Source organism: Equus quagga, unplaced genomic scaffold (assembly GCF_021613505.1).
Source record: "Equus quagga isolate Etosha38 unplaced genomic scaffold, UCLA_HA_Equagga_1.0 73442_RagTag, whole genome shotgun sequence".
NCBI lineage: Eukaryota > Metazoa > Chordata > Mammalia > Perissodactyla > Equidae > Equus > Equus quagga.
Genome location: NW_025802777.1, coordinates 9487375 through 9501495, shown reverse-complemented (window position 1 = coordinate 9501495; position 14121 = coordinate 9487375). Strand labels below are relative to the sequence as shown.

At 38.7% G+C, this 14121-nt stretch overlaps 1 protein-coding gene across 5 annotated transcripts in view; it reads left to right on the top strand.

The window, feature by feature from the left end:
• The window catches only part of LOC124234292 (protein SON), a 31825-nt gene that overhangs the window by 7255 nt on the left and 10449 nt on the right, over positions 1-14121 (top strand). For 3 of the 5 annotated variants that reach the window (XM_046651577.1, XM_046651578.1, XM_046651579.1), the window contains exons 3-6: positions 1-3625; positions 4964-5124; positions 7050-7196; positions 7385-7573. The exon at positions 1-3625 is cut by the window's left edge and continues 2117 nt beyond it. In XM_046651577.1, coding sequence (XP_046507533.1) covers positions 1-3625; positions 4964-5124; positions 7050-7196; positions 7385-7573 — 4122 coding nt within the window. Of the gene's footprint in view, positions 3626-4963; positions 5125-5353; positions 6880-7049; positions 7197-7384; positions 7574-7672; positions 8484-14121 lie in introns of those variants that run through there. The other 2 variants (XM_046651580.1, XM_046651581.1) reach the window with 2 other exon arrangements.

Here is a 14121-nt window from a genome sequence, read left to right as displayed (position 1 = left end):
TCCCAGATGTTAGCAACCAGCACCATGGACTCCCAGATGTTAGCAACTAGCTCTATGGATTCCCAGATGTTAGCGTCTGGCACTATGGACTCTCAAATGTTAGCTTCCGGCACTATGGATGCTCAGATGTTAGCGTCTGGTACCATGGATGCCCAGATGTTAGCATCTAGTTCCCAAGATTCTGCTATGTTGGGTTCAAAATCTCCTGATCCCTACAGGTTAGCTCAGGATCCTTACAGGTTAGCTCAGGATCCCTATAGGTTAGGTCATGACCCTTATAGGTTGGGTCATGACGCCTACAGGTTAGGGCAGGACCCCTATAGATTAGGCCATGATCCCTATAGACTAACTCCTGATCCCTATAGGATGTCACCTAGACCCTATAGAATAGCACCCAGGTCTTATAGAATAGCCCCCAGGCCATATAGGTTAGCACCTAGACCCCTGATGTTAGCATCTAGACGTTCTATGATGATGTCCTATGCTGCAGAACGTTCCATGATGTCGTCTTATGAACGCTCTATGATGTCTTATGAGCGGTCTATGATGTCCCCTATGGCTGAACGCTCTATGATGTCAGCCTATGAGCGCTCTATGATGTCAGCTTATGAGCGCTCTATGATGTCCCCTATGGCCGAACGCTCTATGATGTCAGCTTACGAGCGCTCTATGATGTCAGCTTACGAGCGCTCCATGATGTCCCCGATGGCTGACCGATCTATGATGTCCATGGGTGCCGACCGGTCTATGATGTCATCGTACTCTGCTGCTGACCGGTCTATGATGTCATCGTACTCTGCAGCTGACCGATCTATGATGTCATCTTATACTGCTGATCGTTCAATGATGTCTATGGCAGCTGATTCTTACACCGATTCTTATACTGATACATATACGGAGGCATATATGGTGCCACCTTTGCCTCCTGAAGAGCCTCCAACAATGCCACCATTGCCACCTGAGGAGCCACCAATGACACCACCATTGCCTCCTGAGGAACCACCAGAGGGTCCGGCATTACCCACTGAGCAGTCAACATTAACAGCTGAAAATACTTGGCCTACTGAAGTGTCAGCATTACCTCCTGAAGAGTCTGTATCGCTGCCTGAACCTCCTGTGAGTCAAAGTGAGATTTCAGAACCTTCGGCAGTACCTGCTAATTATTCAGTGTCAGCATCAGAGCCTTCAGTGTTAGCATCAGAGGCTACTGTGACTGTTCCAGAACCACCACTAGAGCCAGAGTCTTCAGTTATGTCAACACCTATGGAGTCTGCTGTAGTAGCAGAAGAGCATGAGATTGTTCCAGAGAGACCGGTGACTTATATGGTCTCTGAAACTCCCGTAATGTCAGCTGAACCGGCTGTGTTAACATCAGAGCCTTCTATTATGTCAGAGACAGCAGAAACCTTTGATTCCGTGAGAGCTTCAGGACATGTTGCCTCAGAGGTATCTATGTCCCTCTTGGATCCTGCAGTAACTATTCCAGAGCCATCACAGAGCACTCTAGAGCTTCCAGCCACAGCTGTCTCAGAGCTACCAGCTGTGGCTGTTCCGGAACCACCAGCTGGGACTGTCCCAGAGCCCCCAGCCGTGGCTGTCCTGGAGCCACCAGCTGTGGCTGTCCCAGAGCCACCAGCTGATGCTGTCATGGAGCCTCTGGCCCTGGCTGAGACAGAGCATGTTACCGTTCCTGTGCCAGTTGTTTCTGCCCTGGAGCCTACTGTTCCTATCCTGGAAACAGCAGTTTCTGTCCTTCAGCCTAACATGATTGTTTCAGAGCCATCTGTTTCTGTCCAAGAATCTGCTGTGACAGTTTCAGAACCCGCTGTTACTGTCTCAGAGCAGACTCAAGTAATACCAGCTGAGATGATGTTAGAGTCTACACCAATGATTCTGGAATCTAGTGTCATAAAAGGAATGAATTTACTATCTGGTGATCAAAATCTTGCTCCAGAGATTGGTTTGCAGGAGATTCCCATGCATTCAGATGAAGAGCCACATGCTGAAGGACACCTGAAGAATGACTCTTATGAAAGTAAACATGGTATAAATATAGACCTTAATATAAATAATCATCTAATTGCTAAAGAGATGGAACACAGCGCAGTGTCTGCTATCAGCACTGGTGCTGTTGGTGAAATTGGTGAAGAGAGAATTTTGCCCAGCAGTGAGACTAAACAATGCACAGTGTTGGATACCTGCCCTATTGTTAGTGAAACTGATGGGGGAGGAACTGGTCCCCTTGCTCTTGAACCTGATGCACTGGGAACTAGTAAAGGTATTGAATTTGCCACAGCATCTGCTCTTAGTTCAGTTAGTAAATATTATGTTGAAGTATCTTTGACTACGCAAGATACTGAACATGACATGGTAATTTCCAGCAGCCCCAGTGGTGGTAGTGAACCTGACATAGAGGGACCTTTGCCTGCTAAAGATATTCATCTTGACTTACCATCTAATAATAACTTTATTAGTAAGGATGCAGAAGGACCATTACCTATAAAAGAGAGTGACCAGACATTAGCAGTTGCTCTCAGCCCTAAAGAAAGTAGTGGAGAAGATAAAGAAGTACCTCTCCCTACTAAAGAGATATTGTCTGACTCAGGATTTCCTGCTAATATTGATGATATTAATGAAGCAGATTTAGTGAGACCATTACTTCCTAAGGACATGGAGCGTCTTACAAGCCTTAGAGCTGGTATTGAAGGACCTTTACTTGCAAGTGAAGTTGAACGTGACAAATCTGCTGCCAGTCCAGTTGTAATTAGTATACCAGAAAGAGCGTCAGAGTCGTCTTCAGAGGAAAAAGATGATTATGAGATTGTTGTAAAAGTTAAGGACACACATGAGAAAAGCAAGAAAAACAAGAACCGTGACAAAGGTGAGAAAGAAAAGAAAAGAGACTCTTCATTAAGATCTCGAAGTAAGCGCTCCAAGTCATCTGAACACAAATCACGCAAGCGCACCAGTGAATCTCGTTCTAGGGCAAGAAAGAGATCATCTAAATCCAAGTCTCATCGCTCTCAAACACGTTCACGGTCACGTTCCAGACGCAGGAGGAGGAGCAGCAGGTCAAGATCAAAGTCTAGAGGAAGGCGATCTGTATCAAAAGAGAAGCGCAAAAGATCGCCAAAGCACAGATCCAAGTCCAGGGAAAGAAAAAGAAAAAGATCAAGCTCCAGGGATAACCGGAAGACAGTTAGAGCTCGAAGTCGCACCCCCAGTCGTCGGAGTCGGAGTCACACGCCGAGTCGTCGAAGAAGATCTAGATCTGCCGGGAGAAGGAGCTTTAGCATTTCTCCAAGCCGAAGGAGCCGCACCCCCAGCCGAAGGAGCCGCACCCCCAGCCGAAGGAGCCGCACCCCAAGCCGACGGAGCCGCACCCCCAGCCGACGGAGCCGTACCCCCAGCAGACGGAGCCGCACCCCCAGCCGACGGAGCCGCACCCCTAGCCGTCGGAGAAGATCAAGGTCTGTGGTAAGAAGACGAAGCTTCAGTATATCACCAGTCAGATTAAGGCGATCACGAACACCCTTGAGAAGAAGGTTTAGCAGATCTCCCATCCGTCGTAAACGATCCAGGTCTTCTGAAAGAGGCAGATCACCTAAACGTCTGACAGATTTGAGTGAGTCATTTTAAAATTTAATGGTATTGTAATAGAGAATGATTTAAACCTGACTTTTTTTCTGATCGTTGAGTCAAATGGAATATTTTGGGTTATTGGTTTAGGATAAATATTGTGTTTCATAATTAGATTAGCTTGCGTTCAGAAAATTTGGGGATAAGTACAGTTGTAGTTAGAGTTAAAAAGACCTGCTTTGGAGTATATTAGAACCAAGGTGTTTGCATACTTGAATGTTTTATTTTGCTTGAACCATCGTCCATAACTAATAATGGAAAGTAGAAGTCCAGTTAAAGACAAGGCTAGTATATTGTCAGATTGTTATTGTATGTATTCCAATATAGATCCTTGCAAATGAGCCTAAAATTACAGTGTTTCTTTTTAATAAGTTCCAAGTCTTAAAATGGCAATACAGGACAGTTAAATGTTTGTTAGGGTCATTCTGATCAGTATAATGGGTAGTGGAAATGAATAGGGAATTTTGCTTGTGGGGAGTCATTTACCTGAGTGGCTGATGCTGGCAAAGTAAAGTTAAATAGATTAAAGTGATTTACAATGATCTGCCTTACTTTAAAAATAAAGTGCTCTTATTTCCCCTGGTTTTAAGAAGTGTGTAGAGATGGTTAAAACTTGATGGGTAATGCATGACCACCTGCAGTAATAATGGAAATTTATCATTATCCCAGTGGATTGGACATTTTCAGGTCACAGTTGTCTAAAGAAAATGACTGACAGAACATGCATTCAGTTCAACAAAAGGTTTCTGAGTTATTTTTTTATTCACAGCAAAAGAACAGTATGTAATTTCTGAGGTGCTTACAAGTTAGTAGAGGAGACATGGATAAAATGCATTTATGTCTCTTTTACCGTATAGTCAGACTGCCGAACAGAGCAGAATGTGGTGATTGATGAAAAGCACTTTGGCGGCACTGTGGAGAGAAATGTTAAATTCTGGCTTAAGACTTGTTAGAAGGGGTGGCGCTTGAACTTGGGCTCAAAGTGTGATGTAAAATGTTGTTAGAGATTAGAAGGAAAGTAATTTAAGGACATGATAATTTTGGAGAATAAAGTGTAGTAGGCTTTGGCAGGTGTGTGTCGAGTGTGTGGCAAGATGATCATTATAGTTGTGTAATTTAGCTATTTTCTGTAGTATTTGGGAACCTAAATGTGGACGTAATACTTTAGAGGGCATTCACTTAAAAACTTGGAGTCAAAGAGTGATTTCATCACAGCTGTAAGTTAGGGCAGAAAATTGGTGCCTTTAGTTTTGTTAGCATGTAAAAATAATACAAAATGTACAGCCTTTTAGGAAAACTGTGTCTTATATTTTTCCTCTTACAGATAAGGCGCAATTACTTGAAATAGCCAAAGCTAATGCAGCTGCCATGTGTGCTAAGGCTGGTGTTCCTTTACCGCCAAACCTAAAGCCTGCACCTCCACCTACAATAGAAGAGAAAGTTGCTAAAAAGTCAGGAGGAGCTACTATAGAAGAACTAACTGAGGTAAGCTAGACAGAATTTGTTTTCATTCTTAAATGGATTATTCCAGTGATGTTGACTCTGGAGCGTGCCAAAACCCGAATTGTGGGCTGAACTGATAATGGCTGGCACCGAGTGGCCAAAACCCGAAATACAGATGTGGCAGCGGCAGAAGCTCTGTTTAGCAGGCCATTATCCGGGATGGCTAAGCTCCGCTAGCTAAAAGTTACTTCCCATTACTTTTGCTTTCCAGTTTTAGAAGCCAAACTGACTGAGGAGTGGGACGGTTCGTTTGAATGGAGGAGGTGTTGAGTGAGCAACACGCAGAAGCTCGCCTACAGTTTCGTTTCCATTCACGACGTGTTCACTGATCGCCACGAGTGTACTGCATATACGCAAAGACACAGACAATCTTCAGAAATGATCTTTTGCCACCGGAGCTTGGAAATTAATGAGAATAGCTGGCCATTGCCTGAAAGGAACTTCTTTCGCATCAACATTTCGGGTTTTGGCTGTTTGGTACCAGCCATTGGTGATAATGGCCAGCCATTATCAGTTCTTCCTGCGGTTCGGGTTTTGGCAGTAACATATATATTTTAAACACATTTTTGTTTTTAAGAATTTGGTCTTTTCACTTGAGGCTTTTTTTTTGGCTTTGTTTTATTATTAATATTATTTTTGTTTTTTGGGGGAGGGGGGAGGGAGGATGCTGAAATATTGCTGCTAGGATCCAGAAGTACCACATTGTTTCATATATTGAAACTTGTTATTGGCTAGCCTTATGCCAGCCTGCCACTGTCAATATATTCTGTTCCCCTTGGTTACAAGCTTGGTATACTCTGTGTTTTTGGCTAAATGAGCTTTTTATCCTATTGTAATATTTTCAATTGATAATGGATGTGACAGATTCTGCTTGTATAGAGACAAGTCCACCCAAACTTACTCTGACCTTTTTATAAAGCCAGGTAATGAAGTCTGTTCCTTTGCTTCTCAGGAAGGAATTGACTCTGCTTTTTGTCTCAGACCTCATCAGTCATACCTTCTCCATCATGCCTTATTTTCCATTCTTGAGTTCTGTTCCTTTAGAGAGTCGACCTACAAAACATTTATGGAGAGACATGTTGCTATCTAACCCAATCGCATATATTTCAGATCTTTTATTTTGCCATACATTTGGGGGATCATTAGTTTCTTACTCTGTTTTCTCACTTAGATTTATTACAATATGAATTACAGCTCTTTTTTTTTTAACTTAAGGACCTAGTAAAGGTTTTTATTGCTTGCTTATCAAATCCAAGCTCCTTATCCAAGACCTTGTGAACACTTAGTATTTCCCTATGTTTTTAGCCTCATCTTCTGCCCTCTTGTCCCTTCTAGTAAGTTTCTTCTCACCTTTTTACCACCACCTAACTAGGATGACTTTCTTGTCCTTTCCCTGCCAGTCCTTATTCTTAACTATGAAAATCTGGCTTAGAATTCTTCAAGGAATATCCCTTGATTATCAAATTCTGCCTGATTCTGTTCTCTCTTAGGCTTTTGTTCTTTCAGCACTTACGTATTCAGTTTGTATTATATCAGTTTGCACTTGTTAATTGTGTTGCTCTGTAAAAGCGTTCCTCAGTTATCTCATGTGTATGTATTCTGTCTCTTGAACTAGATTGTAAGCTCCTTGGGAGCAGGGACCATGTCTTTTACTTTTTTTTGTATTTCCTGGACAGTGCCCAGTACAGTGCTCTGCACATAGTAGGTGCTCAATAAATGTTGTTGACTGACTGACCACCTAGAGTGTGTTTAAATCATAGCAAATTAGCTGAGTGACCTATCTCTAACCTATCATTAATCTTGTCTTACTTTTGGAAGTTGATTTTATGTGGTTTTGATTCTTTTAAGAAATTATATGTTCTGCATAAAGTGTAAGATTTATCTCTTGTTTGTTTTTATTTTTTAAGAAATGCAAACAGATCGCACAGAGTAAAGAAGATGATGATGTAATAGTGAATAAGCCTCATGTTTCGGATGAAGAGGAAGAAGAACCTCCTTTTTATCATCATCCCTTTAAACTCAGTGAACCCAAACCCATTTTTTTCAATCTGAATGTGAGTATTAACGTTTATGGGTTGATGAAACAGCACACATAAGGAACTCAAATTTAAGTAAAACTCAAATGGAATTTAGTTTTTTAATTTATGGCTTATATACTGTGAGCAATAACAAACAAAATCACTTTCAGATTATGTTGAAAAAAATCTGTTGAGTTTTAATTGAGAAATACATTGCTTTTTAGATTGCTGCAGCAAAGCCAACTCCACCAAAAAGCCAGGTAACATTAACAAAAGAATTTCCTGTGTCATCTGGATCTCAACATCGAAAAAAAGAAGCAGATAGTGTTTATGGAGAGTGGGTTCCTGTAGAGAAAAATGGTGAAGAAAACAAAGATGATGATAATGTTTTCAGCAGCAATTTGCCCTCTGAGGTAAGTAAGGAATATTATGTATTTTTCCTTTTTTATACGTGAATCTGCCATTTTATTGTTATTTTATATCTGATTTGGATTCTGTTTCACTCTTCTTAGGGCCGGGTTAAACGGCAGGGCCGGGTTAGACGACAGATGAAACAACCCGCAGCTTCTCATTTGACAGTAACTCGATGCAATTCACTTTGTGGAACCAAGCCACAAAGTGAAAAGCATCGAATTGCAGAGAACAGTGTTATCACATCCCTACCCAACATTGGGCCCTCCTTGCACTTGTGGGAAGGTAGCCCAAGGTACAACTATTTAGCTTCCCGTTTTGCTTCAAGGCTCTATAGCTCTAGATTTTGGTGGTAGCAAATTTACTGGGTGGAGGGATTGAGCAGAGAGAGGCAGATCCTCAGGTTCAACACAAGAACTGGATTGGAAAAGGTCATTGTAGGCTTATGTGAGCATCTTGGATACATAGCCCATTGCCTTTAAATAACGGTAATTTGTTACTATTTCTCTGGGTTGTTTGTCAGATAGCCTTTAGTTTTAATCGTTTTCCCTTCCCTGTGCTACCTTGGCCCTTTTGAATTCTTGTGTTTAACCTAATGCTCAGCCTTGGTACTTCATTTCCCTTCTCCTTCCCCTCTTTGCTACTATTAAAAGTTGGAGAAGTGGAATTCACATCTTAATTTCCACGAGGCTATAGTTGTATCTTGTCAAAATGACGCAGTAATAACACCAAGTGTCAAAACAACCCCATTAAAATGCTGCCTGATTAAATAATGTGCTGCTAAATATAGTGCACATGAAAACAGCAAGACTGTATATATATGTAAATATATATATATATCTGTATCTTTGTATGTATCTCTGTATCTGTACCTTTGCTGTATCTTTTAATAAACAGTTTACTTTTATTTAACTTGTTGTGCAAAATCACGCTTGGGGGATCTGGGAGGGTGGAGACTTACTAGGGGGGTGGGAGTTTTAAATGATACCATAGACTAGTCATCACCTCTTGCCCTTGGTTTCCAAAGCCCAGACATTTGTCCAAGGACTGGACTAGATATCTGATGCCCCTACAGTGTGGGACTTCTTCCCTACTTCCTTTGCTTGCAGCCCTGGGATATGTAGGTCAGAGAGACCTGTACTGTTCACCTTCAGGTTCCCTTCATTGGCCATATCATCTTCTTCCACTAAACACCTCCAATATTACAAATAAACAAATCCTGTTTATAAAATCAGAAAGTGAACAGAACCCAAATCAGAAACGTTTTTGGTAGTAGTTTTTGTCCCTTAAGCAATTCACAGGCGACATTTTCACTGTTTCGTTTTTTTTTTTTTTTTGACCTGCGGCATTTTAAAAGAGCAAGTTCTTTACAATGAAGTTGGACATGATAACTAACCAGTGCACCTTACAGTCACCAGTGATGATCTGTATTTACATGAGGTTCAACAGTTGAAGCAAGTTATACCATCACCAGTGAGGGAGGGATAGCTGGTTGGGACAATAATATTTTAGTGAAACCAGTTGAGTAGCTCAGTTGCTAATCCCCACATCAGGCTACGTGCACATATCACAAGGGAAAAAGTTAACTGATAATTTGCAACTGACTTAAATCTTGTAGTAGCTGCATATAAACCATAAGAGGCCTGAACAGACTTATTTATAAATTCTGATACATATGCTTTTAGTAATTTCTTGCAGATTAAGCATTTGACAAAGAGTTGGAAAAAACATAGGGAGATTATTTATGTGAGAAAAATTTTCCAATGGAGTGAAGCCCTATAAATATTGCAAAATTCCAAGGGATTTTCCTGCGAAGATAAGTGACTATAACTATTTTAACTTGAGTTGAACATGGGGAAAGTGCTTAGTGAATCCTGATGATGATGTTTCTTTTTGGTTGAGATTTATATGTGTGTATTGATATATATTTTTGACCTTCAGTACTCAGCCATTTTCAGTTTTAAAACTGACAGTGAGGTGTCTTAGCCTTATCTTTTACCAAAATTGATTGTCAGATTTTAATTAAAAGTTGGAGGGAGTTATTCCAAAGGAATCCTGGGGGAAAAGGTGGGTATTCAATTTTATAATAAGGAGTCTTTTATTAAAGCAGGGGGGAAAAATTCTGTTCAGAGGGCTAAACAAATGAAGATTTCTATGGAGGGAGGATATATACACCTATTTGATATCAGAACTCTTCAAGCTAGTTTCTTAGAAGATTAGACTCAGAAAAGACAGGTTAGCTTTAAGCAAATATTCCTCAGATGTTAGGAGGAAAAGAGACAGGATTTTGTTTTGCTTGCAGGTCTCTGCTTTTACCTAGCAGTAATAGTAAACACTAGAAGAAAGGTTCACAGTATAACATGTTTAATTCTAGGTATTTAGCTGTATCTTACAAATATATTTCTAAGATTAATGATGTATGAACCAATGTTTGTGGAATACCATTGGTGACATTTTATGGGGATATTGATCCTTTTGATTCCCTGTCGGGTTGAAATAAAGGCTTTATAGAGTAAAGGAAAGTTCTTTTAAATGGTCAATATTTTAACTGGATAGTATTTTTTACTTTTTTTTACCAATGGAGTTTGTGGTTCTTTAGTTTTGAACATGAAGCATTTAGGCAAAGATCACAGATTTTATCTCAGCTTTGCCATAATCCTCAATCCTACCAATTGTCTTGCACATGAGTGCTCTTTGACTTAAGTTTTGAGTGGATAGACGTGGATGGATCAACATAAATCCATATCTTACGGAATATCAACTCATCAGACTGTGCCCTACTGCCATAGCATCGTCTTCCTAACCAGAAGCCAGCCAGCATCATCCTCAGTAAGGAGTGACTGCAGAACTTTGACCATATTTGTGTGAATTTGAGTTATAAAAAATGTTGGAAAACTAATATCTTAAAATTGTCCTCGGGGGCCTTAATTCTTGGTAATAATGTTAGCAAAGGCTTATTGGGTAGAAGATTTAAATGTAATATTTGACATAAAATTTCCTTCCGTTTATTATCAATCATCAATGTTTTAAAGGTCCAGAGGTAGCTCCATTTAGGTCTAGTGATTGCTTACATGTTAAGATAATTTTTCTCAGGCAGTGTGCTTGGTTCGTATTGTTGCAGAATAGTTCCACATCCCAGTGGAGCTAAAATTCTCTTAGGTTTAGAATCTCTAAAGTTAGAAAGTTTAGGGAAGCTAAGTTTTTTGGGGTGAGATGAAAATTTTAATTGGAAATTAAACATATAGGTTCTGGTGCTAGAGTGTGTTAAGTACAGCCTTGTTGTTCATTCTTTTCTTCTTAGATTCTTCTAGGTGATTAATGCTGAATGTCTTGGAACCATTTAATAGGTTAGCTGTTTTCCGGTTATAAATCATTTAGATTAAATGTATAAGTTAACTAAGAGTTGCATTAGAGAAGTTTATATGATATAATAGAAAGGTTCATAATTTATTTTTCAAAACTAACCAAACACATAACTGAGACATTCTGTATTTAGTGTGGCTTTTGTTTTTGCAGTTGTCATCTCCTTTTTTATAATGAACCGCTCTGTATTTTTTTATAAGTATTTTAAAATCATGTTTTATATATAGGTCAGATGCCTCTTTAGTTCTATTTTCTTAAAATTTTCCTTTTATACCATCTTTTAATTTGAGATACCTGCAATTACCTGTGTTGAAGATAATTTTTGTATTACAGGAGTTATTTTTCTTATTTCCTAATAATTCTCTTTAGCTCTTTTATATCCTTTCAGTGACTTTCTAAAGAAATACTTAGGTACTTGTTCTATTTCTGTAAACAGTTGGGTAACAAAACGGGGAAGTAAATTGACTTGGAAGAATTTTTTAAATGAAGATACAGAAAGTACATGATTATAACTTAGGCCATGAAATGCATGCTACATGGTGCCAATTACTTTGTATATTTCATTATTCCTGACACCTTTTTTAGGTTATAGAAGAAGTAGTAATCTGTTTTGCTGCTAAAGTAGAGAAGTCAGATAACTTGGATAGGTGTTTATTAAGGTGAGAACTGGAATTATAATCCAGGAACACTCTCAGGTAGATTTCACCGTTTAGACCAAGGCCTAGGGAAAAGGAAATTAAACACCCGATTCCCCAATATTATAATACCTAGAATATTACTACACAATCATAATTATACTTTATACATTAGGTAGAAAGTCTGTAGTGTATCAGTGGAAACAAATAAGGCTTGTTGATGACAACTTGATAATAATATTCTGTGAGATATAAGATTCTTTTTATTCCAGTTTTTAGAATGGCTTTTTAGCGTCATTTTTTGGGTACCTTTCACACATTCCTGTTTCTGAGCAACATTAAAAGATGGTTAAGGCTCTAAAAACTCTACAGTATAGTTCACTATATTCCGTATATACACGCACACGTGCTGTGTAGTCCAATATGGTGGTCACTAGCCACTGAAAAGTCAGTTCCTTAATTGCACTAGTCACATTTCATAATGCTCCTTAGTTGTCACTGTAGAAAATTCTGTTGGACAGTGCCGCTCTAAAGGGTAGCTGTGATATTTTATGATTGTTTTAATACTGATGTGTAACATTTGGTCTAGTCTTTGAATATTAATGCTTTGGAGATTATAGTGGGCTTTTATGCATTATTGCATATTCTGAGTTACCTTGAAAACCTGGAAACATGCTTGGTTCTTTTTTGAAAGAAAAGCAGGCTTTTTGATGCAAACTCTTGAGGATCCTTAAAAGGTTAAGATAATCCTAATTCATTCTATTTTGAGTATGTTGCTTCACATTAAAAAATATGAATATGAAATTAATAGTCAAATTACTATTTGGTAATAAAGTTTTGACATGAACTTGCAGTTCACTTGGTAAGCCTGTTGAAGACTAAATAAAGTTGTATTACCTCAGGAGAAAAACTAGTTGTAATTTTATCTAAACTAAGTTTTATTAAACGTTAAGGTTTTGGTATATTAAAATTTCGTTTAGAGTGAGATGTGCATTTAACATAAAATATTACTGAGAGGGGCTTGCCTGGTGATGTAGCGGTTAAGTTCGTACACTCCACTTTGGCAGTCCAGCTTTTACAAGTTCACATCCTGAGTGCGGACCTACACACCGCTCATCAAGCCATGCGTGGTGGCATCCCACATACAAAATAAAGGAGGATTGGCACAGATGTTAGCTCAGGGCCAATCTTCCTCACCAACAAAAAGAAAAAAAAATATTACTGAGATTTGAATGAAATTTCATCCTGAGGATAAATGATGAGGCATTTAGATAACCTGCTTACTCAGTAAAGTCTTCAAGAGAAAAAAGGATAAAGATATGTCTTCAGAAGGATGAATTCACAGATATATTCATTTGCTTTCCACTTGGGAAGAATCAGTTGTATTCTAGAAAATTTGGAGTTTTCAGAGCCATCTTAACTACATTTCTGTAGCTAATTTATAGTTGGAAATGGGGGGGTCAGTGCTTGGGATGGTGGGTAGATAGATTTCCCTCAGTATCTCCTCTGAGTTTAGAGTTTTTATGATAAAAACCTATTATTTATACCTAAACACCCTAACACCTAGATTTATGGACTGCTATGAAACCCAAAATAATGCTGGCAAGGCTAATGAGCAATACTTGAGATATATTTGGTGGGCCTCCAAAAATTACATCAATAATCCTATGTAATCCTAAGAAAACTTCTAAAGTAGGCCAAAGGAACATAAATTTTGACCTGAAATATCTGGGTTCCCATTTAAAGTCTCAGCAGTTAACTAGAATTATAATAGAAGTAAGTGAAAAGTGAACATACTAAGTTTTTTAGTGTTTCAGTCTGACTGCTTAGATTATTTCTTATGGGCCCCAGAAATATTCCAATTAGTGTGGGTAATTTACTAATTTGATTAAGAAATTAAGATCTTTGATTCCTGAGATCTACAGACAGTCTCATAAGCAATTACAGAATTAATTCAGTTTAATTTTGCTTTCATTTTAAGAAGGCAATATGTAAGAATCTATACTTTGTGGAAGAAAAATTTCACTGAAGGAATATTATTAGGTGATTTAGCAAAATAATTAAGAATGGAGTGATTAAGGGGTTCTGAAGGTAGGAAATATTTACTCATAGTCATATACCCTTCTCTACTATATAGGTCTTGTTTTTACAACAAGTATTTATATGCAATACACAGTCAAATTACAGGTGGTAGCCTTCACTTAGCTTTTTGAAAAATCCTTAGCTAACTTATTTTACTGACTTCCTTATGTTAGTCATATCTTTACAGTACTTACTAATCATTCTTTGTATATGAATATAGGAAAACCTTCCCATGTCAGATAAGCATTCTTCCAAAAACGAATTTTCTTGGGTGAAATAACTAAGAAATATTAATGGGTTAAGTTGTGTAAGAAGAAAAACAAGTATTAAGAATTGGTGAGTTGATACAAATCAATCTGAGCTCCTAATGTTAGAACAAAAAACATCAAATACTTAGTTGATAGGTTTTCCCTTGTGTGGTTGTGCCTTCCACAAATCTGACAAATTGGGAATTTGCTCTAAAGAGGAGG